The following is a 26,169-nucleotide window of genomic DNA, read 5'->3' as shown; positions in this document are numbered from 1 at the left end:
ATCCTAAACTAGATGTCTGTGTCAAATTTTGTTTTTATTTTTTAAGGGCAGATTGCAGTGTGTTCTTTTAGATCTTTACTAATTCTACAATTACTGTATATATCCTCTTCTAACATTTAAAAATAACACTTCTTTCCAAACTGCAAGAACACAGGACTTGTAATTTACCTTTCAACATAAGGAATACCAGTTCTAAAGTATAACCAAATCAATGTAAGATTTGTCTTCACAATTAGACAGCACAAAGATTTTTAAATATTACTAACATTTTCCACTTCATATTACTAAACCCGGCTTCATAAGCTCTTTGCACATTAAAGAAGATTCTTCAAAGAATGATGGATCAGGTACTAAAAAGAGCTGACTGCATTAAGTGCATACAGGTAGTGTTCTGCTTAGGTATTGTTACTTTTCTGCAATTCATTCTTGAGTACAGTGTCAAGGCTTTCCATAAGACTAAAGAAACAAAGATGAAATCAGACAACTGATTTTAATCCCATCCACAAACTACATAAAAGCAATGTATATTTCAGAATTACTTTGCTACAATGATACAAATAGAATGGTTAATCGATTGACAAAATGAGAGGGAGTGTTTTCTGACCTGATACTGCAAGGAAGTCATCAATGCTGGTGACGTCATCCACTGCTTCAGTTAAGAGCCGCACATGGGTCTCCCAGGCTTGTCTATACACCTCCATATTTTGCTTCACAGCCTGACTTTTGGGTTTTGATGCCAGGGCCAAGGCAGCATTAATAACCTGTTGTACAGAAACAATACCATATTTTATATAAAAAACTATTGAGATCAGTGTTTCTCCCATAAGTCAACTTTTAATTAATTGGAAATAATAATAAAAATTAACTACACCAAAAAATAAAATATGGCAGTAGAAAGATGTTAGAAAAAATACTTTTCCAGATTTAAGTGAGTTTTAAGAGAATATAGTTGTAGTGACTTTTGGGCATGAATATTAATTAGTTCTAACGGACACACAAGAGTATGAGAGACAGCTGCACTTTTTTTAATGGAAAATCAAAGTGAGGAGGCATGAAAAGTTCTTTCACATTTATCAGCATGACACCTTTGACTAAAGACACAGATGTACAGTATGTATATAGTATTTAAGGTGGGTAGCTGCGTCAGCATGCATAGGCTGCAAAGGAACAAGTAATAGGTTTATTCCATGCTGAAAAGAGAAGAAAGAAGACACAATGTTTCGGTTGTGGAGCCTTCTTCGGGTGTGAGAAAGAGAGGGCACACAGCAAAGATTACAATCTGATAAAATTATGAAAGCACTAATGAAGTCAACCCAATATATTTTGTGAGAAAAAAAACAGTGAAATGCAAACCATTCGATGCAAGTGGAAACTATTTTTATTCAATTACTTAGATGATGTATGTAACTTATGATACTATAGTTACAGTAGACTAATAATATAATACAATACAATTCCTTTAATATACAGTATAATGCCAATAAAATTAACTTGCTGCACCTACATATAGCAACATAGTTAAATACATTAACACAACAAATTAAAACAATTATGATAACTACAGCAACACACAGAATTCAATATACTGTATTCTGGAAAAAAAACATTAGTAAATATTTGGTTTTTTAAAAATCAAGCAACAAGATGTGTGCTTGTGTATTTTTGGCAGCATAATTTTATGACCTTAAACAATATACACCTTCTGTTATTTTACCAATTGATTTTAATTAGATACTTAAGGAATGCAACTGCGTCTTTCTTTGATCAGAAATCACATACTGACAAACAATGCATTTAATGATTACTACATTTTCATCTGTTGAGCTTTGATATGAATGCAAAACAAAAGTCATCTGTGTTTAATAAAATCAACCAGCATCTGCAATTATACATTTACAGACAATAATACAGTGAAATGTTACCCAAGAGATTAATTTAAATACATTTACATTCTCCAGCTGTAGTGTGAGATTCCATGCAACGTGCCAAAGCTTTGGAGAAATTTATGGGAATAAAACACAATAAACAAAAAAAAAACTTTGGAACATAATACGCTTCTTTGGTTGCTTTTTGTGCATCTCACAAATTGGTCAAGAAAACTGTTGCAGGCTATTTTAACTTTTTCTGTGCTTAGATTTAAATTTTTATAATTTTCCTTTTTGCATGTCCCAGTCCCAATCGATGACTGTGGTTAAACTCGACTTGCTTCTGAATTTCCGAACAAACCATGGAGAGACAAAGGAAATAGCCTTCAAGACTTGTGAATCAAGTGACTGTTAGCTTTTTTGACAATGTAGAATAAAGGCTGATATAGACCAGTGACATTTTTGACTCTTGTTATGCACCCATTGTTGTCAACGTTACGATATACGCTGAGTGTCAGCCATGCAGTGTGAAATGCACTTCCTGCTCCATTTTTTGGCCCTTTATGTCTATTTTTATTCATCTATGTGCATTAATAGGATCATAAAAAACATAAAATAGTTTTTAATATATATATACTGTAACAAATGGTGAGTTATGAAAAAGTTGAACAACAGGAAATGACTGAGTGCATTGCTCAATAAGTAAAATAAATCATTTTAACCCCCAACTTTGGTGAAAAGTCATTTGGTGAGTAGTCATTTGGGCACACTTGGTTGAACAAATAATTATTAAAATGACACACACTAAACAACATAAGCCTACAACACACAAGTTACCCTATGTACAAATATACAATAATGTGTCCCAGAGGCCTATTGTTCTAATCACACAGAAAAACCGCAGACTGCTACCAAGTATTTGACTCTTAAATAATGCCTTCAGAGACCAAAAGAACAGATAAGCTGCCTTCTAAACTAGGTAAATATAACCTAAGGTTAAATCTCTGTAGTGTTTCATAGCCGTTCAGGGACGCCAAATATGTAAGAAAACCGGCTCAGGGACGCCAAATATGTAACGTTGCCATAGCCAAAATGTAATGTAGTGGCTCTCTGAAGGCACCAGTTCTGTAGGGTTTGGGCATTTACTGAGACAATTATTAATTGTAGCAGTAAATCACAAAGTTGATTCTTTTGATGGCTTTAGAATCCAACCATGCGACATAACTCAACGCACACACACAGGTACTAATACACGAGGATACATTTATTAATACATAGAATATGCATGTAAACCTAACATATCTTATCGAGAGGGTTATCAGAATACAAAAGATATATATTCAATCAGTTACGAAGTGTTACACATATCAAGAGGACATACGTTCAGTATATCATTCATTAAGACCGTTTCGTAAAGTGAACTTGGTTACAACTTCTACATTAGATACTCAAAACAAGTACATAACTCTTAGGAATTAAATTGATATCAACTGGTTGGGATAACAATTGAATTCTCGAGCTGTAATGCATTGAAGTTGAATACTCATCCAATCTCTGGGGATTCAGATCTCCTGCGGGCACAAAGAAACAGTTGCAGGCTGTTGCTGTCCAATCCGCGCTCTCTGGCTCGGTGCCAGGCTGTGCTGTGCGGCTTGCGACGGTGCGCTGCTGATGCTCACTGACTGGCTAGTTAGTGTTGGCTTTAACTAGCAAAGTTTGTGCACAGGAGAAAAGATGACTGTGAGTCCCAGCAAGTCAGGAAGAGGACCAGTTCGTTCCTGATGAAGAGCTAGTTCTGAATAGTGATTCAGCTGTCCACAGTTCCGACCTGTTCACGAGGCCTGCTGCTGGTTACTCTCTGGCAACCCCCGCTCTCGACTCTTAGAACAAAGGAAAGTTCTGGCACTCGGACACACTGGCCGTTCCGTGGTTGTCCGGGCTGAGTCTCAGGATGGTCAGGAGGCGCGCTGCGAGAATGTCCTGCCCTTGGGAGCCTTCTGCTCCTGGGCCGTCCTGCCCTGGAATTCTCCTTTGAATTCCCTTTAGAACAGTCCACAGAATCCTCTCCAGAATCTTACTGAATCTTACTGAATCTCACAGGCTCTCTGTGTTGCCTGTTTTTACCTGGAGGAACTTCAGCTCATTGATTGGCTGAAAGTTCCATGGGCATCAGAGTCCCACGTGGGTTACTCGGCCCTACCAGTCCCTGATTGGTTGATCAAGGTGAGATATGAGTCACTTACTCCTGACACTTAGGAATGCAATCCAGATGTCCAACTCGCACTCCCTAGACAGATAGGCGCCAATGGATGACCATTGATCATGATAGCCAGGCTTAGCTAAGTGCATCCCCTTTTGGGAGCTGTCTTTTATCAAAGGAACCCTAAATCAGCCTGCATGGTTTCTCTGTGGCTGCACCACAGAGATGAACAGAGAAATGAGGCCTAATTTGGGAAAGCTCAGAAACACTTAATTCTGCCTTACCGCTACATCTCTCTCTGTAAACGTGGCTGTCACTAAACAAACCAGACAGGAGAGGCCATTTTTAACTGAGAAATTCTCCACACAAAAAATCAGAGATCCCTAAAAGCTACAGAATAGCAAGCACTCTTAACAAGGTTAAAATACTTCATTCAATCTGATCTTCCTGGGTGATCTGGAACAAGGATCTCTTGCTTTTGATATCTCTCTTGTGGTTTTGTCTGTTCTTTTTTCTTTCTTTCATGTCCTTCATCTTCTTACAGTATACAGTATGGTGTCTTTCTGGACTGTTGACAGAACTTAAGTAAGGTAAACCAAAACAATTGCTTTGAACACTGAATATGGACCCTCTACACAGGGCTGCATTTGGCATAGTAGAAATAGGCACCAGGTGCCCCCCTCAATGTGCAACATAACATATTTTTAACTAGTACATTTAAATGTGAGTGAAAAATTCCATATAGCTGCTATTTCTGTTGCTACTGTAAATTATCCTTATAGAGGCCAGGTCTGTTAAAAAATGACCAATCACAATCGAGAACGTAATATGTTTCTGAAGCCCAGAAAAAAAAGGTTTGAAAAGCGATATCAAAACAGAGGTACACCAAATTGAGTCACTGTAATAATGTGTTTGTATTTCATTTGGTTTTGAGTCTATCAGTTCCATGTAACTGCTGAACAGCAGCATTTTAAAATTAGACACATAGACTATTTGAGGTGTTTTAATAGAGGTTAACGGATTCACATTTCACACAATTGGACACATGCAGTGTAAGTTGCCTGCCTAAAAATCATTTCCCTGGCCAAACAAAGGCGTGAAAGCAAATGTAAAGTACAAAAGACTGTTCAGCAATTATACATAAAAAATCAACATAAAAAATATATTGTTTTCTTTGAGGTTTCTCCTGTATTTAATTAAATTGTAACGTGAACCCAAACTGTAGCCCTTCAGATTGCAGTAATTCTCCAAGTTACAGTGGCATGAACAGAGAGGAACTTTTCAGGGATCAAGTTGATTAAAACATACCTGAAGGTCAGCCATGGCATAAGACCATCTCAGTGAACTTGCCATCATGAGCATCAGTCATATAGTGGGTCATCTACTATTGTATGAAGACTTAATTTTATGATTTTGCCTCCTAAAATTCTAGGCAAATTGGTTTATAGAATGTTTTTATGTAAAATTTCTCATCTGCTTATCCTTACTGATGTAGCGGCGAGGCTTATTAATAAGGCAGAATTAAGTGTTTCGGAGCTTTCCCAAATTAGGCCTCATCTCTCTGTTCATCTCTGTGGTGCAGCCACAGAGAAACTATTCATGCAGGCTGATTTAAGGTTTCCTTTGATAGCTCCCAAAGGGGGATGCACTTAGCTAAGCCTGGCTATCATGATCAATGGTCATCCATTGGCGCCTATCTGTCTAGGGAGTGCCAGATGGACATCTGGACTGCATTCCTAAGTGTCAGGAGTAAGTGACTCATATCTCACCTTGATCAACCAATCAGGGACTGGTAGGGCCGAGTAACCCACGTGGGACTCTGATGCCCATGGAACTTTCAGCCAATCAACGAGCTGAAGTTCCTCCAGGTAAAAACAGGCAACACAGAGATTCAGTAAGATTCAGAAGGAAGGGATTCAGGAGAATTCTGTGGACTTTTCTAAAGGGAATTCAAAGGAGAATTCCAGGGCAGGACGGCCCAGGAGCAGAAGGCTCCAAAGGGCAGGACATTCTCGCAGCGCGCCTCGTGACCATCCTGAGACTCAGCCCGGACAACCACGGAATGGCCAGTGTGTCCGAGCGCCAGAACTTTCCTTTGTTCTAAGAGTCTAGAGCGGAGGTTGCCAGAGAATAACCAGAGGATCCACCCGAGGTTAGCACCAGCAGCAGGCCTCGTGAACAGGTCAGAACTGTGGACAGCTGAATCACTATTCAGAACTAGCTCTTCATCAGAAACGAACCGGTCCTCTTCCTGACTTGCTGGGACCCACAGTCAACTTTTCTCCTGTGCAAACTTTGCTAGTTAAAGCCAACACTAACTAGCCGGTCAGTGAACATCAGGAGCGCACCGTCACAAGCCGCAAAGCACAGCCTGGCACCGAGCCAGAGAGCGCGGATTGGACAGCAACAGCCTGCAACTGTCTCTTTGTGCCCGCAGGAGATCTGAATCCCCAGAGATTGGATGAGTATTCAACTTCAATGCATTACAGCTCGAGAATTCAATTGTTATCCCAACCAGTTGATATCAATTTAATTCCTAAGAGTTATGTACTTGTTTTGAGTATCTAATGTAGAAGTTATAACCAAGTGCATTTACGAAACGGTCTAAATGAATGATATACTGAACGTATGTCCTCTTGATGTGTAACACTTTGTAACTGACTGAATATATACCTTTTGTATTCTGATAACCCTCTCGATAAGATCTGTTAGTTTTACATGCATATTCTATGTATTAATAAATTTATCCTCGTGTATTAGTACCTGTGTGTGTGCGTTGTTTGAGTTATGTCGCATGGTTGGATTCTAAAGCCATCAAAAGAATCAACTTTGTGATTTACTGCTACAATTAATAATTGTCTCAGTAAATGCCCAAACCCTACAGAACTGGTGCCTTCAGAGAGCCACTACACTGATATCACATTACTTATTATTGAGTGCACTTTTTTCTTAAATACATATTTCTTTCTACTTTTCCTTTCTACAAAAGGTTTAATGTTGTAATTTGTAAGTTATGGTTTGCTATAATTCTGAAGAAACAGATATCCTATTTATCATTAGTTCTTGTTATTAATGTTCCTATTCATTACTTGCATTATTAAATTATGTTAGCCTTTTAAAATTTGTGTTTTTTGTTCTTGCTTGTAACTTACTGTATTTATTATGTGTTCTACAAAGCTGGTTAGTACGTTTTATAGTTAGACTTTTTTTTTGTTCTATGTGGTAAAATAAGGTTGTGTTGGGAGCTGATAATAGTAGTGTATTTGCAAATCATGATCTGAAGGGGGTCCTTTCTAAGATCTTGCTTAAGGCCACCAAAAAGCTAAGGCTGGCCCTGTCCCTAGACTTCAGCAAACACCCTCTTAGGTTTGATGCTAGAAATGTTACACATTTTAATAATAATAATAATAATAGCTTACATTTATATAGCGCTTTTCTGGACACTCCACTCAAAGCGCTTTACAGGCAATGGGGACTCCCCTACACCACCACCAATGTGCAGCATCCACCTGGATGATGCGACGGCAGCCATAGTGCGCCAGAACGCTCACCACACATCAGCGATCAGTGGGGAGGAGAGCAGAGTAATTAAGCCAATTTATAGAGGGGGATTGTTAGGAGGCCATGATTGATAAAGGCCGCTGGGAAATTTGGCCAGGACGCCGGGGTACACCCCTACTCTTTTCGAGAAACACCCTGGGATTTTTAATGACCACAGAGAGTCAGGACCTCGGTTTTACGTCTCATCCGAAGGACGGCGCCTGTTTATAGTATAGTGTCCCCGTCACTACACTGGGGCATTAGGACCCACATGAGCCGCAGGGTTAGCGCCCCCTGCTGGCCCCACTAACACCTCTTCCAGCAGCAACCTTAGTTTTTTCCAGGAGGTCTCCCATCCAGGTACTGACCAGGCTCACACCTGCTTAGCTTCAGTGGGTTGCTAGTTGTGAGTTGCAGGGTGATATGGCTGCTGGCGGGTGAATCAATTTTATCTTGATTCTTAGAGACACTTCCTAGTCGCCTATCATAGCCTCTCAATATTTTTCCCAAATGGCCAGCTACTCCAATGTGGTGTCAAACGTGTTTGCAGGTTTGCATTCAGTGGAAAGTTGAATTGAATAATAATTGCAAAGAAAGACATTGTAAAACTTAATGTTGAAGGAGAAAAAAAAAGCATTCTTCAACATCAGCAGTCCCTCATACAAGGACACTACAAAAAATACAGCTCAGAATGTATTGTATCTAATATGTTTAATTTCTATCATTTTGTAATTTTATAGAATGTGCTGGTTGTTTATGTAGTTTCTTTTGTATCCATGCTATATTGTTGACAACAAAGCAACAGTGAACATGTTGAGGAGCTCTTGTTATTTGTACAATGCTGGAATATATGCGCTTAAGAAATGCAAACAATATAGATTTGCAACTTATAATAACACAAGCAGAATACTCATTTATTGGAAACAGTGTAGGTTTGGTTTTAACATTAAAACCAATCAGATCATTGCAGCAGAAAACAGGAATTATCTTGGAATTAGCTTTCTAATTAAGTAACTTAGATCAAGACATGGCTACCCTAAAATGATAGTACTACAGTAAAAAAATAAAATACAATTGTATCGTGTTAAGCGTTGGGACAATTCCAGTGTACAGCAGAAATCTAAAGTTGGATATCACCAGCATTTTCTTCTTATTAGAATAAATATTACTCTTGTGTACTGATTCCCCAAGTAGTAAGTCGAAAATGGAAAGGACCCAGAACTGAATCTAGCGATACTCCAGAATCCAGCTTGCTCATATGGGAAGCATGGAGATTTGCAGTAGTTTTTTGCTGGTGGGTACTCTTAAATTCTGAGAAGTGTTTATTTTCAGTGAGTTTATAACCATATAGGAAATCTGATTCTTGTTGCTGAATATTTTGACTACAGCTTGATTTTTAAAAAGTTCGAAATTATTAGTAGTAATTATTATAACAGAACTCACCTTTATGCTGTCTTCACAAACATTCCAGTTTAGAGATATTACAGTATATTTCATGCTACAGTAGTTTTCCAGTTCAAACTCTCAAAAATTGTATTTATGTCAGATTCTCTGGTTCAATTTTGATGCCTGTTGCATTGATTACCAAGGACATTTTTTCAGCAAAACAAATCGCGAGATTCCTTTATTCTATACTCAAATTATTCAATCAATAATGAGTTGACAGTAAAGGAGTAATGGTTTATGGGCAATTGCTTTCAGTGGATTATGTGAAAAAGAGAAGGGGCAATGTGTAATTCATAGGTTTAGTTTAATTGTGGGGGGAGTAAATTAAAAAGTTCAGTTGCAGTTTTGCGGATTCTTGTATGTTTTGTAAATTTCTGTGTGTGTAATTCATAGCTGTGTCGATGCAAGACAATTTTTTGAGAAATCATACAATAAAGTATTATTATACTGTAGTAATCTCCTAAGGATACAAAATGATAATTTTACAGCAGGCACAGTGAGAAAGATTATTATAAATTTGCAGTACTACTGATCATTACCTAACCATGAATTTCACCTTCTGCTACTTACTGAGGTTACCATACAGTATATCTAGATTTTCCTGGATAAGTTCTCCCTTTTGTTCTTTAAATCTCCATCTACAGTTGGTGGAATTTTCAAATATCTTAAAGTGTACAAATTTTTCCCTTTTTCCAGAAAGGTTTTCGATTTGGAATGGCTCTTGTACTGTGCAAATATCTGCTCATACAAATATTGCCAGCACAGACAAAGACAATGGAATGTCCTCCTGAGTGAATGTATATACTGTATATTGTGTGGTGTCTCTGGGGGAAAAGTTTACGTTAATGAGATAAAGTACTCACACCACACTTTTCTTCTTTAATTTCCGTGGAGTTTTACTCTGTTTCTCCAGTCTGTTTATCTCCAACCCAACCGCAATCTGTTCTCTCAATCCTTGTTCAGTCCGAGTTCCAAAGTCCGTAAAGTACCACAAAACCGCGTAGTATCCAAGCCACAAGCCACAAACCGTAAAACGTAATCCCTTTTTCCTTCCGTTAATCCGTAATTCTTCAAACCTTCTGTAACACCAACCGGATTCCTCTGTCTCCTCCAAAATGCATTCACCTACTGGCTTCCGCGCCGGTTCAAGGCTTCCTGGACATTTATATATTGTTTCCCGACAAGACACACCTGTGTCTCGATGTTTTTTCGGAATAAGCCCTTTCCCTACACGGGTCAGTTGGTTTTTCTAAGCGGCCACCTTGCTCAGGTTGAGTATATTAAGTAGGTCGTTCCTGAAATATGTGTCCTGGATGACTCTTCCTCTGGTCCTCTTACATTCCCTTGCCCTGAGATCAGTCCATGGCTGTTTAGAAAAGAAACAGTGCATTCGAGAGATGGCATCGACATTACCTTGTTTCTTCCCGGGTCTATAAACCGTTCGGAACTGAAACCTTTGGAGACCAAGGCCCCATTGCGTAATTCGTTCATTTTTGTCCATGTTTTTTAACATCCACGTTAATGGTGCATTATCTGTATACAATATAAAGTGTCCAGGGCCCATTTTATTGCCAGAAATTCTTTTTCTATTGTAGAATAATGTTTTTCTGTGGGGTTTAACTTACTGCTAATATATAAAATAGGGTGATCTAGCATCTCAACTTCTTGTGAGAGTATGGCTCCAATCCCAGTGTCGGACGCATCAGTTTGTATCATGAATGTTTTGGTAAAGTTAGGCACCTGCAAGACCGGTTGAGAAGATAAAGTTTTTTTTAATTCTTGAAAGGCCCTCTCTCATTTCTGTCCATTTTATCTTTTCAGGACAATTTGCTTTTGTCAAGTCGTGCAAAGGGGCAGCAATGGAGGCAAATCCTGGAATTTAACGGCGATAGTAACTCGCAAGTCCCAAAAACGTTCGTATTTGCTTCTTAGTAGGTTTAGGCCAGTTTCTAATTAACTGATCATGTCTTGTGGCATGATCATTCCTCTCCAAATCTTGAGATAACCTGAGATAATTGGCTTTCTGGGTCTTAGACAACATTTGTTTGGATTAGCCATTAATCCCGCATCTTGCAAAGCTCCAGTTACTGCTTCCAGGTCTTGTAGGTGTTGTTCCCACGTTGTACTATGAATTATGACGTAGTCTAAGTAGGCAGCCGCAAAATCTCTGTAAGGTCTAAGTATTAGATCCATTAATCTCTGAAAAGTAGCTGGAGCTCCATGTAGATCAAAAGGAAGGACCCGATACTGGTATAGCCCCTCAGGGGCGGCAAAAGCAGTCTTGGCTTTAGCTTCTTCGGCCAGTGGCACGTGCTAACATCCCTTTCTAAGATCTAGCATACTGATATATAGGGTATTACCTAAACGCTCAATTAGCTAATCTATATGGGGCATAGGGAATGCATCAAACAGCAAGATCTCATTTAATCTTTTGAAATTATTACAGAATCTAATAGTTCCATCTGCCTTTGGTATCAGTACTATTGGACTAGCCCACTCGCTATGGGATTCTTCTATTATTCCCAATCCTAACATTTTTTTCTACCTCTTCCTTAATTAATTTCCTTTTTGTTTCAGGTATTTGATAGGGGGGCAGTCTTACCCTTTTACCTGGTTCCGTGATAATCGTATGTTGTATGAGGTGAGTTTGACCAGGTGTTCGAGAAAAAACATTTTTGTTTTGTGACTCTTGTAAGTCTTTCTTCTGCGACAGAGCCAGGTCCCCCACGGCGACAGCACCAGTTTCTTCTTCCAAAGGGTCAGGGGAGAAGTGGGTGAGCAGAACTTCTGCACCATGCCATCTCTTTAATAAATTCACATGGTAGATCTGATTCTGACGCCGTTTGTCATGTTGCTTAACTTTATAATTGACCGGGCCCACCTTTTCCACTACCTCATAAGACCCCTGCCAGGAGGCCAGGAATTTACATTCTGGGGTCGGAATTAATACCAGTACTTTATCCCCTGGCTGAAATTCTTACGCAATAGCTCCCCTATTATAAATCTGCGTTTGTTGTGCCTGGGCCTTTTCCCTCACAATGGGGACAACAATGTTTATTCTTTCCCTCATTAGTTCCACATGTTCAATGACAGTCTGTAAAGGTGAAAGTTGATGCTCCCAAGATTCTTTAACCAAGTCTAATAAATCTCAGAGCGTATAGTAACTCAAATGGAGAAAACCCGGTTGAGGCCTGCGGAACTTGAATAGCAAACATGAGATACTGGAGCAGTTGATCCCAATTTTTGCCGTCTTTTAGCATGACCTTCCTTAGCATGCCTTTCAGTGTCTTATTAAAGCATTCCACTAGGCCATCTGTTTGTGGGTGATATACAGAGTTTCTGATTTGATGAATACCCAAAAGCTTACTTAAGTCTCACATGACTTTGGACATAAAAGGAGTTCCTTGATCGGTTAAGATCTCCTTAGGAATTCCCACTCTAGAGAAAATTTGCACCAGCTCCCTAGCTATGTTTTTGGCTGTAGCTGCTCTCAGTGGAATGGCTTCGGGGTACCTCGTGGCGTAGTCCACTATTACCAGTATATACTGATGTCCCTTTGTGGTTTTGATCAGGGGTCCCACTAAGTCCATCTCAATCTGCTCAAAAGGAGTTTCTATAATTGGGAGAGAAATCAAAGGGTTCCTATAATAAGGTTGCAGGGCAGTTTTCTGACACTGTGGGCATTCTCGACAATATCTCTCGATGGCCTTGTATATTCCCGGCCAGAAAAATCGAGAGAGCAGTCTCTCAGCTGTTTTCTTCACCCCTTAGGTGTCCTCCCAGTTGGTGGCTGTGGGCCAAGTTGAGGAGTTTCACCTGGTAGCCTCGGGGAATAAGTAGTTGCTCCACTTCTTCTTGATCCCTCTTCTGCACCTGATAGATGAGATTGTTTTTCACCATGAAATAAGGGTAACTTAGGGCACTACTATTATTACACAGATTTCCCTCAATTTTTCTCACATGTCCCCATGCATGTCTCAAATTTCCATCTTCCAACTGGGCCGTCGCGAACCTCCCTCGATGTTCTGGTGGCTCCCAGTCTGGTAAAGAATTAATCTCCAAGCTCGGCGCATTCTTCCTGTTGGTCTGCCTCTCCAGGGGAATCTGTGTTGTCGTCCGAGTCTCCAGGACATGGGAGTGGACTTTGCCTAACCAACTGGACAGTATTCCAAAGTTGGAGAAAGTGGGGACAGTCTCGTCCCAACACCACAGGGTAAGGCAATTGTTCAACCATCCCCTACAGTCAAAATGTTCCCATTTCTGTAGAAATCTTAATTATTGTGGACATATATACCTTAGTTTCCCCATGAATACAAGTAATAGTGTTCCCTTCCCCTTGCCTGATATCAGTGTCTTCAGGTAGTGCTGTAGAGGTCACCAGGGTCACCATACTTCCAGAGTTTAACAAGGCTTTAACAGGTTTTTCCCCTATCTTGATTTTAGCAATGTGGAGATCCTCCCAGGACGGGACGCTTGCCGTGAGGTAGTTACACTTTGCTTCCTCTCTGGTGTCCACTTGCATAAGTTCACACAAGTTGGGACAATGGCTGGCTAAATGTCCCTCTTCATGACACTTAAAGCATCTATGGATTTCTTTCCATGGTCAGGGCCTTTGAACTGATCTTTCCTGAAGAGATTTCTTGAATTGTGGTGGTCTTCGATAATCACTGTACTTTAGTGACTGAATCTTCATTTCATTCCACAAACTCTTGGGGTTTCTCCTCTCCTCTTTTCGAAATTCCCCTCTTTCTTCCTTAATCAAGGCTTCAGTGGCATGCCGTCTGTCCACAAAATCAACTGCCTGGTCTAATGTCTGGGGATCCCCATCACTCACCCATCAAGTGAACAGGCAGACTCCTCACAGAGAGATCCAACACCACTCTCTCTTCTACTTGCCCTGAGTTTATTTCTTCTGGCAGGAGCCATTTCTTCGCCAGATGTACAAGGTCAAACATTTGAGATCTAGTGGGCTTGTCCATTTGATACCTCTAGTTATGGAACTGGACCGCCCATATTGCCGTTGTTACCCCTAATCTCACCAAGATCTCCTTTTTTAGAGTTTAATAGTTCTCAGCATCCTCTTCTTTTAAATCATAATAAGCTTTTTGGGCTTCCCCAATTAAATAAGGTGCCACTCTTCCTACCCATTGCTCTCTGGGCCATGCATTCCTAGCAGCTGTTCTTTCAAAAGTTGTTAAATATGCTTCAATATCATCTAGCTCTGTCATCTTTTGAAGCCCAATTTGTTCAGCATTGCAGGTGTCTATCCCTGTTACTGGGGTGTGTCTGATTTCCTCCCCTAATCTTTGTAATTCTTCCCTCACCAATTTCTGTACCTCTATAATTTGTTGATTAGTTTCAGTTTGAATCTTATTTGCCTGCTGTTGCGTTTGGATAGCTTATTGCTGTCCTTTTAAAGCCTGAAACTGGGTGAGGGTGGCTTGTGACACGTGTTGTATTAACTGTCCCATTATTTTATTTTTGTTTTGCTTTTTAGAGAGATCACACACACAAAACGAATCCCACAAAAAAAAAAAAGCTTAATTTCCACAATTCTCAATCCCGAGCAACGTTGCCCGCATCCTCCACCAATTGTGGTGTCTCTGGGGGAAAAGTTTACATAAATGAGATAAAGTACTCACACCACACTTTTTTTCTTTAACTTCTGTGGACTTTTACTCTGTTTCTCCAGTCCGTTTATCTTCCAACCCAGTCCGCAATTCATTCTCTGAATCCTTGTTCAGTCCGAGTTCCAAAGTCCGTAAAGTATGACAAATCTGCGTCGTATCCAAGCCACATGCTACAAACAGTACACCGTAATCCTTTTTTCCTTCCGTTAATCCGTAATTCTTCAAACCTTCCGTAACACCAACCCAACTCCTCTGTCTCCTCCAAAATGCATTCACCTACTGGCTTCCGCGCCAGTTCACCACTTCTGAGGCATTTATATTTTGTTTCCCAACAAGACACACCTGTGTCTCGATGTTTTTCAGAATAAGCCCTTTCCATACGCGGGTCAATTGGTTTTTCTTAGCAGCCATCTTGCTCAGGTCTAAGTCAAGTATATTAAGTAGGTCGTTCCTGAAATATGTGTCCTGGATGACCCTTCCTCTGGTCCTCCTACAATTGTTACTCTAGATTTTATAGACATTTATACGAATATCATTGGCAATAACCAACCCCCTAACACCACAAAGTAAACATTCAAATGCTGCAGAGTAGCATTGGTTTCTGGATAGAGATTTAAACAGAGATTATGAATAGCATGTTACATGTTAAATGTATATGGTCATGGCTTGTGGTATCCACATTTCTGTTGGTGCTAAAGAGCTACTGTATATCACAGCTATGAAGTAGGCTGTATCCTAACTGGTATATCTTTTTTTGATTGGCTCAGCTTCTTCCATCCATACCATTTAATTAAAATATGAAGGTAAGCTGATTGTTATTGGCACAACTTCAGTAACATATTCAAGTGCATAGCATATTCAGTATCACTTGCTATCTTCTTGTTTCACAAAGAGACAGGTAAATTGGCACTCTTTTGATTCAGGTATTAACTCAAGGTCAATAGCACAGCTGCAGCTAAACAAGCCATACAAAGTAATAGAAATCAGGACACCAGACGTATAAGATCTTTATTAAAGTGTCTGTACCAAACATAAACAGGAACATAATTATCTGCTAGCTCTAGAGAAAATGCCATGGGTTAAATAAAAGGTAATACTAATTCAATTTATGCAGTTTAGTGTGTAGATTTTGAATATAAGACATTCGAGTACTTTTTTGCATTTAAACATAGAATTTGCTATAGATAGTTTGGAGAGGAATAGTATTTTGGTAATGAGAATAATGTATGGGAAAATTGTTCCTAATAATAAAAAAGTATAGGAATTCAATAGGGCCATTATTAGGTTTTGTACCTTTCTTTGTTATGAAAGTTCTATCTATATTCAGGCAGTGGAATATGTCCTACAATTTGTTTTTCAAATATAGCTACTCATTCTTTTTCTAAGGACAGTAACTAAAATACAGGTGAAGGTCAATGCAGATATTACAGAACATCCCTTATATTATACTGTATAGTTGCACAGGTGTAAAAGCAATCCATTAAACTGCTTACACATGCAGGCTTTCAGAATTGTTCACAGTAACAATTGCAAAGTCCTACATTCAGGATACAACAAAATGTTTATGCCTTAACTTTTTTTTTCTTTGTCCTTTTTCATCAAATTTAAGTCAAAAGGATATATATAAGTATTTTAGAAACATTTGTATTTAAGAAACATTCACAGGAGAAAAATGTATATATTTTAATAATAACATCAGTGTCTGAATGCAATTATAAGGTCTTAATCGACATCATTTGCCTATTTGCCCTAGAAGCAACATTTGTAATGTACAGTAGCTTAATATGGTACAGTAGCTTAATGTACTTTAAAGCCAAAAATGTTTTTTTCTATCCTAAAAACAAAGGAGAAATTTGGAAATAAACTGGACAGGTCTTGTACTATGATATAATGAACAAGACTATAAAAATTCTACTTCACTAATATTTATGAACTACGTACAGTTGGGGTGAGTTCCAGGGGCTATAACACTGCATCCTATCTTCCCTGCTCAATTACTCACATTGACAAACTCTAATGCTTTTGGAAGTAGAGACAAATCCTTATCAGGGAATGCAAGACTGTTTTCATAAAATATTCCACCACAGCAAAGTTCACACTCTAAACTTGTACTAAAAGAAGATAACACTTGGTAAAGTTAAAAAAATGCTTCTAAATACAAGTTGGAGTGGCAAAAGTTCCTTGGATTACTTGAAAACCAAAACTGAATATTTTCACAAATAAGAAAAAATACAATGCCGTTCCTACAATTGAGATGACTGCCTTTAGCGTCCAATGCTTGGTTTTGTTTCATGAAGAAGGAATAAAGGCAATGAAGATCGTGAGCAATCCTTGTACACTCGTTTTACAATATTGGAACACTCTTGTCCTTTTTATCCCTTCAGTCTCCATATCCTGTCTTCTTTTATTTCTACTCTCTGCTGTCATTCATCCTTTATTAGCTTATCCTTTAAATTAAAAACATGAGCTTGGCTGGTCGGCTCCACCAAATTCTAGACTCATAAATAAATAAAAAAAATCTGGTGCCCTCACTCAACATAGTTTATCTGGTCAGATTAACTCCAGATTAACTGCTCTGAAGGCACTGTCTATATACTGTACTGTACCTTATCCCCATCTATCTAGCAGTTCTGATAACACAGGCATCAAAGGGATGACTTTATGAATAAATCATATTCCATGTATGTTTTTAATGAAAAGCCTTTAAAATTGACATTTTCAATATACCTTAGTATACCTTGTACAATATAACTTTAGGTGAAGTGCCTTACAAAAAATCAGATCCTTGCAGTTTTTACATTTTGTTGCTTTAAAGCATGTAGTCCTGACACTTTGATGTAGCAATTAATATTTGTTATAAAAACAACAGAGATTAAAGAAAATGTCCACCAGTCAACAATATACCAGTCACTGCACAAAGCTGGGCCTGTTTGGCCGAGTGGAAAACCCATCTCAAGTAAAGCATGGCGTTTGTAACAAAGCACCTGAGTGATTTCTTTAAAATCTGGCAAAAAGGTGTTGTTGTCAGACAAGGCCAACATACAGTTTTTTGGTCTATGCTAAGCATTGTGTTTGGTGATAATCCAACACAGCTCATCTCCCTGTCAAAAACCATCACTAAATTCAAACATGGGGGTGGCAGCATTATGCCATGGGGATGCTTCTCCTCAGAAGTGATTAGGTAAGCTTGTTAATACTGAAGGAACAATTAACAGAACAAAGTACAGGCAAATACTAGAGGAAAATCTACATGCTGAAGACTTAAAACTTCAGAACTTCAAAAAAACATCTTTCAGCAGGACTATATTACAAAGGTCAAAGGACAATAGAATAGTTTAAGAATAAGCCAGTGAATGTCCTTCTTTGGCACAAACTCCTGATGTGAATCTTGTTGAGAATCTGTGAAAAAATCTGAAAAGTATTGTACATAAGCAATCCTTAAGCAGACTAAGAGAACTTGAGCAAATCTGCTAAGAAAGGTGGGCAAGTATACTACACCATTGCAGTGCGTGAAGTTGGTAGAGACTTATCCAAAAAGACTTGAAGCTATAATTGTTGGCAATCATGATGCCACCAAATAGTTTACAGGTCTGCATTCTTATGATGACAACATATTGGAGTCTTTTCTCTTTAGTTTTTGCAGGCATTCACTGCAACTTATCTTGCCTTTAGTAGTCTTCAGTTTGAACTTTTAAGTTTTGAATAAAAATAGGCATAATTTTACATTCCACAAATGGAAACATCATAGAAAAGGTCTGAATACTTTTATAATGCACTACATATCATAGTGTTAGGGTCTATTTAAATGTAGATACAACAATTTGTATAAGTATAAATGCATACATGATATATTCTTATATTATATAGATTCAGAGATAGACTCTATAGGTATGCGCAATAACACTTTTCTTTTACTAAGAAAATTTCTTTTAATTAATATTTTGTCTGAAAAAGTGTGAAATCCTAAAATGTACACTGTGCCTACAAGTTGTCGTTGAGTTGCTTTCACTCTCTCAGGCCCAGGCTAATGTCATATTATGTTGTTTTCTAAACCTGCCTGGTTTCATCTCTGTAACATGTACAGTATAGGACACTTATACAACTGTTTTTCATGCTTCAAACTGTACAGTTCTGTATAAAAGCACTTGCAAAATGTCAGCTACTCTTATAGGGCACATCATAAACAATGATGAGTCGGTATCCAGGAATTAAGTAGCTGAATTAGTTGAATGGTGTAGTCTAAATAACCTCAAACTAAATGTAAAAACAAAACAAAAGAACCTGCGATGACTTTAGGCGAGGCAACGGAGCACTCTCTCTACTAATCATCAAAGGGCAGGTGTTTGAGATGGTACAGAAGTTTCATAATAATATTCTTTATTTCACAGTATACAGCACCATTAAAGTTTGATTCTTAATATACTTTACATAACAGAATAAGAACAATTATAACCCACACTGGACGAGCCCCCATTAATGTTACGATTAGGGCACATAAAGACGCCGAAGACCTTTTGATTTTTGTTTGTCTGGGTTAGTTAGGTTAGTCCTCACTATATTAGCTAGATCCATTTGGTTTTGTTATTTTCTTTCCTTTGGCACCGCTCAAGTTCCTTTTCCCTGTATGTTTATTGTATTCTATATACGTACCGGTCACTTATTCACTTTTAAAATGAATCCCTTTTGCACCAAACTTGTTGTCACGTTTCCTAAGTCCCTCACCAGAAACCTATCTGCATCCAAATCCATCCTAAATATTACCCTTCACCCCTAGACACCTGGGGCTATAACAACAAGTATTCAGGATGCAGTAGAAGATGCATAGATAAATAAAAAATAAATAAAATAAAATAAAAAAAAATAAAAAATCCAATAAAAGTTTTGTGTCTGGATTTGAAAGCGTTCAGGGAAGGTGACTCTCATATTCTTGGGTACAGAATTCAAGAGTTTTGGGTCACAGCAAGAGAAGGCCCTGTCACACATATTATGAAGATGAGCTTGGGGGACAAACGGGAGACCAGAGTCAGACGAACATAATTTGCAAGTTAAGAGGTAGAAGGATAATAAGTTTGACAGGTACTGAGGTGCCAAACCACGTCTAGCCTTATAGGTGAGCATGAGGATTTTGAAGTCAACTTGAAACCTGATAGGAAACCAGTGCAAGGAGTCCAGGACAGGAGTAATGTAATCACTTACATGTGACCTGATCAGGATTCTGGCTGCCAAATTCTGGACATACTGAAGTTTGTTTAGTTTGTTTAGACAAATGTGTTGACAAGTTCAGTCAGAGACAACATAGGACATACTGTAGTCTGTAAGAATGATGTTTTTACAATATTTTACTCATGTGGATCAAACATCAATCTTGGACAAAATATCCCACCAAAGGTCAGTGCCATCCACAGATAAGGTTTTGAATTGACTTTACAAAGTTGATGGGAGGTGCTGAGAAGCATGACTTCAGTCTTGTCGCAGTTTGAATGAATGAAATTTTAGGTCATCAAGGTTTTTATGTTAGATACAATTAGAGATTGCAGACACAATAACTTCAGTGTCAGGTTAAGTATGGACATAGATTTGAGTATCAAATTATAATTTGGACCATGTGATCTCAATAGCTAACCAACAGGGATCATGTAAATGCTGAATAGTAGGGGCCATAGGTACTGTCCTTGCTAATGGTGTTTCTACACACACATATAAACTATTCATAAAAAATGAAAAAATACAGCAAAGTAAAATTTAAAACAACCAATTGCCTTGAAAACTAGCTACCCCCCCCCCTTACCTACCAAAATATCGTCAAGATAATCTATTTGAGGTCTGATTCTCATTTTTAAAATTTTCATGTCTTAATCACTAACTGTCATGAACTGTGAGTCATTTATTGTTTGAGCACCAATCAATACCTATCTTTCCTGTTTGAAATTTATGGAAACTATAAATATGTCCTCTCGTCAGCATCTTTATTGTTCACCATTCGATAATCCATCAACATAACATATCTCTCTATCACAAAAATCTGTTAAGCACAAAACATTTTCATTAATTTTAAACAGTCCTTATTACTTACAACGCGTATTAATTAACTGCATTAATGCTAGAAAGAAACAACACAACTGTCTATTTAAAGCTTACAAATATTCTATACTTCTTTTGCAGACTTGCAATCTGCTGTTTTCTTAATCATAAGATATGTAAGACCCAGATTTCCATCTAGAAAATGAAATCGACATATTCGGACACAGATTTTACACTGTGGCAGACAGATTATAAAGTAAAATGGTAATGTAGGAAAATCAGAAATTTGCTGTTAATGGATGATTGTTCAAAAACGTGAATTCAGTCATCTTTAGAGATGATTGCATATTCAATTAGGATTATGGACATTTTTTAATTAAGACCAAATGCCCTTTTAATATTGGTGAGATACTGTTTTTAATTAACACATTGGGTTTCTATAGTGCCTTAGGGTCATGTGTTTCATTTGTCATATAGTTTTTTTTTTACAAATTAGTGTGATTAACACTAGAACTACCAGGACTGGAGGAGGGTAAATTTGAACATCTCAACCAACCTGATTCCTAACCTGGACTAACATCTCAACAAGTGAAAAGCAGAAAAAAACTTTATAATTTTGTTATTACCCAATGCCAAAAAATACACATGGATAAATAAACATTGGCCTTGACAAAGTGCTAGTGATTTAAAGTGTATATCACCTAACCAAAAGATAATATTTACATTGAAATGATGAAGCTCATAAACAGAGTGAATATCCAAAAGAAATATTTGGAAAATGACTCTTATCTTAAAATTAGATCTTGTTGCTCAGTCATCACCAGCACTCCAGTGTAAAATTAATATGTATCTAATAATTTACATAATTCAGCATTTACATATCTTAACTAATGAAGGTTTTACAGATTATTGTACTGGGAATAATGTGCAAAAATTGTGAATTAAAAGCTCCTGTGCCAGAATTTTATTTTTATTTTTATATTCACTTCTTATGCATTTTTTTTATTTTTAACTTACTAAATCACCACTCTCAACATGTTTGAAAACGACCAAAAATGTTAAAGTTATGATTCTAAATTTACTATATTTGTATAAGTCTTTAACAGAGTCCATTTTTGTATTTGCTTAAGTTTAATGTTTTTCACTCAACTTTTTATAAATGTAATATCACATTGACTAGATCTCAAAATTCCCAATATTACTAATGTGAATTTCTCATCTAAAGCCTCATTAATATAAAGACAAAATAATTATACATTCAACCGACTACATATTACTCCTGTATTTCACTGAATACAGAAGCAATTGTAAATGTAATTATCACTTTGAATGAAAATGTTAATAAGCAGTTTGATGAACAATTTTTCTGTAGGCTAATCTTTGCACTTTTCATTTTTTGAAAATCATTTTACCAAGTATGATATGATAATGACTTAATCCTTCAGGGTAAAATTATAATTTGAAAAATGGCAGTTGATATTTGTTTTTGTTCCTTACTAAGGACATACTAAGAGCACATGTACCAGGAAACTAATTATAAAGTTAGAGCAGTGGGATTGAAAACAAGTGTTAGTGTGTTTACGTAATGGAAAATTATTAAAAGTGATTTTGGTATTTTTAAAATCAAATGTATTGATTTATTATTGATGTATTTCATTTCCCAGTTGCTATGGAATTTTACAATGACGGATTTAATTACTGCAGCAACATAAAATGTAATACTTCTTTAAAATACAACAGATATCTGTGTTGTGTATTATCATCTGTGTTGTGTACATCATTGTCTACAGCTTTAGACATACAAATTTAAATCTCGAATACTAGAGAACAGTAACTCGTTGAAGTGAGTACGCATTTGTTTATGTACAACTGATTTTAATAGACAATTTCTTTAGGCAGTGTACTACCACCTTTGAAACGAATGTGTCAAGGCATGGGGTCTTATCACCAGAATGATTAATAAAGTAAATTGAAACATACTATTATTAGTAACATATAATATCCATGGTTATGGTTTTATTTAATAAGAGAATTTTAGGAATTTGTCAAATGATTCAAAGGTATGAACTAAAAAGTTTGTATAAAATCATATACAAGAAGCAGAATGGGTAGAATGGGTTCTGCGCCTGTGGCTGGAAGGTTGCCAGTTCAAATCCCACAGCCGGCAGAGGAATCCTACTCCACTGGGCCCCTGAGCAACTGCTCCAGGGGCGCTGTACAATGGCTGACCCTGTGCTCTGACCCCAGGCTTTCTCCCTATCTGTGTGTCTGTTTGTCTCATGGAGAGCAAGCTGGAGTAGGTGAAAAGACAAATTCCTAATGCAAGAAATTGTATAGGGTTAATAAAGTGATGTTATTATTATTATTACAATCAACACAAGGACTGACCTAAAGGAAGGGATAAGGAAGTAAATATGTGCTCATTCAACACACACATTTAAAGATGAATGTCAAGTACAGTAAAGGAAGAACTAAGGACAACAAATCAATAAATACATTTAAGTTTGAGAAGTTTAGATTAGACCTAAAGATGTACATACAGTGGTGTGAAAAAGTGTTTGCCCCCTTCCTGATATCTTATTTTTTGCATGTTTGTCACACTGAAATGTTTCAGATCATCAAACAAATTGAAATATTAGGCAAAGATAACACAAGTAAACACAAAATGCAGTTTTTAAATGAAGGTGTTTATTATTAAGGGAAAAAAAAATCCAAACCTACATGGCCCTGTGTGAAAAAGTGATTGCCCCCTAAACCTAATAACTGGTTGGGCCACCCTTAGCAGCAACAACTGCAATCAAGAGTTTGGCAACTGGCAATGAGTCTTTTACAGCGCTGTGGAGGAATTTTGGCCCACTCATCTTTGCAGAATTGTTGTAATTCAGCCACATTGGAGGGTTTTCGAGCCTTAACCGCTTTTTTAAGGTCATGCCACAACATCTCAATCGGATTCAGGTCAGGACTTTGACTAGGCCACTCCAAAGTCTTCATTTTGTTTTTCTTAAGCCATTCAGAGGTGGACTTGCTGGTGTGTTTTGGATCATTGTCCTGCTGCAGAACCCAAGTGCGCTTCAGCTTGAGGTCACGAACAGATGGCCGGACATTCTCCTTCAGGAATTTTTGGTAGACAGCAGAATTCAAGGTTCCATTTACCACAGCAAGTCTTCCAGGTCCTGAAGCAGCAAAACAGCCCCAGACCATTACACTACCACCACCATATTTTACTGTTGGTATGATGTTCCTTTTCTGAAATGCTGTGTTACTTTTACGCCAGATGTAATGGGACACACACCTTCCAAAAAGTTCAACTTTTGTCTCGTCAGTCCACAGAGTATTTTCCCAAAAGTCTTGGGGATCATCAAGATGTTTTCTGGCAAAACTGAGACAAGCCTTTATGTTCTTTTTGCTCAGCAGTGGTTTTCGTCTTGGAACTCTGCTATGCAGGCCATTTTTGCCCAGTCTCTTTCTTATGGTGGAGTCATGAACACTGACCTTATCTGAGGCAAGTGAAGCCTGCAGTTCTTTGGATGTTGTTGTGGGTTTTTTTCTGACCTCTTGGATGAGTCGTCGCTGCGCTCTTGTGGTAATTTTGGTCGGCCGGCCACTCCTGGGAATGTTCACCACTGTTTCATGTTTTCGTCATTTGTAGATAATGGCTCTCACTGTGGTTCATTGGAGTCCCAAAGCTTTAGAAATGGCTTTATAACCTTTTCCAGACTGATAAATCTCAATTACTCTGTTTCTCATTTGTTCCTGAATTTCTTTGGATCACAGCATGATGTCTAGCTTTTGAGGATCTTTTGGTCTACTTCACTTTGTCAGACTTTGTCCTATTTAAGTGATTTCTTGATTGAGAACAGGTGTGGCAGTAATCAGGGCTGGGTGTGGTTAGAGAAATTGAACTCAGCTTTCCAAAGATGTGATAAACCACAGTTGATTTATGTTTTAACAGGGGGGGCAATCACTTTTTCACACAGGGCCATGTAGCTTTGGATTTTTTTTTCCCTTAATAATAAAAACCTTCATTTAAAAACTGCATTTTGTGTTTACTTGTGTTATCTTTGTCTAATATTTCAATTTGTTTGATGATCTGAAACATTTCAAGGTGAGCATTTCAAAATGACCACTAAATGAGACAAGACCTGAGAGATGTTGATTGTGCCTGAAAAGGAAAGGATAGTCTTAAGATAAGCAATATAACTTTATTATATCTCTATCCCTTGACCAGTTCTGATCATCAATGTTAAAAATTATTTAATTGAATGTTGACCAAAGTGAGATTTAGTTGCATGAAAATGTGACTACTTTTAACAATGACCAAATCCTCTAATTACTTCTTGAAACTAGAATAAATTATGAATATGAAGCAAGTAAATCATCCATCTAACCCAATTGCTTTTTCTCAGAGCAATACGTTAATTGATATAAAATAAATATACAGTAGATATGCATATATACACAGTATACACTGTAAAATAAATAAAAGTATTTATGCCTAGACTTTTACCAGTATTCGGAAACACTGTGTCCTCTGCTAGTATTGTTGTCAACAAACCTGCTCTGTGTTTCTTTATAAATATCAATGAAATTCAAGGAATGACTTAAAAATGTTACTGAAGCAAGCACATATCCTATGACTTTTTAAGGATGTCTTTTTATCAAGGCTGTTTAATAAAGATTTCATCCTGATTTATAAGATAACTTAATGGGATTTCAATCTATAGATTGTAAATAACACACTGATAATGTAAACTTAAAGCACCTAAAATGCAGTTTATATGACAAACAGTGTGAAGTAATCATTGCAGGGTGCATTTGCATTTTCAATTCAAAGCAAATCTTTTTTTATCCTTTTTAAATCTTTGGCATTAGAAACATTATACATAGTATTAAATATTTTTTCTATTAACTTGTACAATGTTAAATAGTTTAAATTTCCCAGATATTGTCCACATTACAATTTGGATCAACCTTTAGAGATACTGTATATGGAAGATGAGAAGACCAAAGAGTGAGTTTCAATCATAAATTCTGGTTAAGGAATATGAACGAATTAAAAACTAGCTGTTTTTTGTTGCGGGGGGTTATTGAATGTTATTGAATGTAACTTCAAGGCACATTTGACAAATTGAATGATTGTAAAAAAAATAATATTTCAAATGATGTGAAATAGTTTACAATTCAAACTAGCTCTTTTTAGATTTACAGCTTTCTGTTAGACAAGTCCTAAAACAAATGAGGATGATTTCACTGAGGCTCAGTTTATGTAGCATGTTACAGTGGATGCATGCAAGCATATTAATGTAACTGAGAGGTAACAAAACAAATAAACACTGAATGAGACCTATCTTATCATATAGACCTACTGTATACGATCATGATTGGAGTTTTTTTCACAGATACCAAATGTCTTTCTTGAAGGGAAAAAAAATAACATACAGAATAAGAACATTAAATGATGCAGTAA

At 37.4% G+C, this 26,169-nt stretch overlaps 1 protein-coding gene across 1 annotated transcript in view; it reads right to left on the bottom strand.

The window, feature by feature from the left end:
- LOC148661626 (catenin alpha-3-like) overlaps nt 1-26,169 on the bottom strand; it is a 600,833-nt gene that overhangs the window by 129,478 nt on the left and 445,186 nt on the right. Inside the window, exon 11 of the mRNA XM_088635643.1 lies at nt 605-761. Within this exon, the coding sequence (XP_088491769.1) occupies nt 605-761 (157 nt within the window). The remainder of the gene's footprint in view (nt 1-604; nt 762-26,169) is intronic.

This window comes from Lepisosteus platostomus, chromosome 6 (assembly GCF_059453375.1).
Source record: "Lepisosteus platostomus isolate fLepPlt1 chromosome 6, fLepPlt1.hap1, whole genome shotgun sequence".
Lineage (NCBI taxonomy): Eukaryota > Metazoa > Chordata > Actinopteri > Semionotiformes > Lepisosteidae > Lepisosteus > Lepisosteus platostomus.
This window is presented reverse-complemented; position numbering and strand designations above follow the sequence as displayed.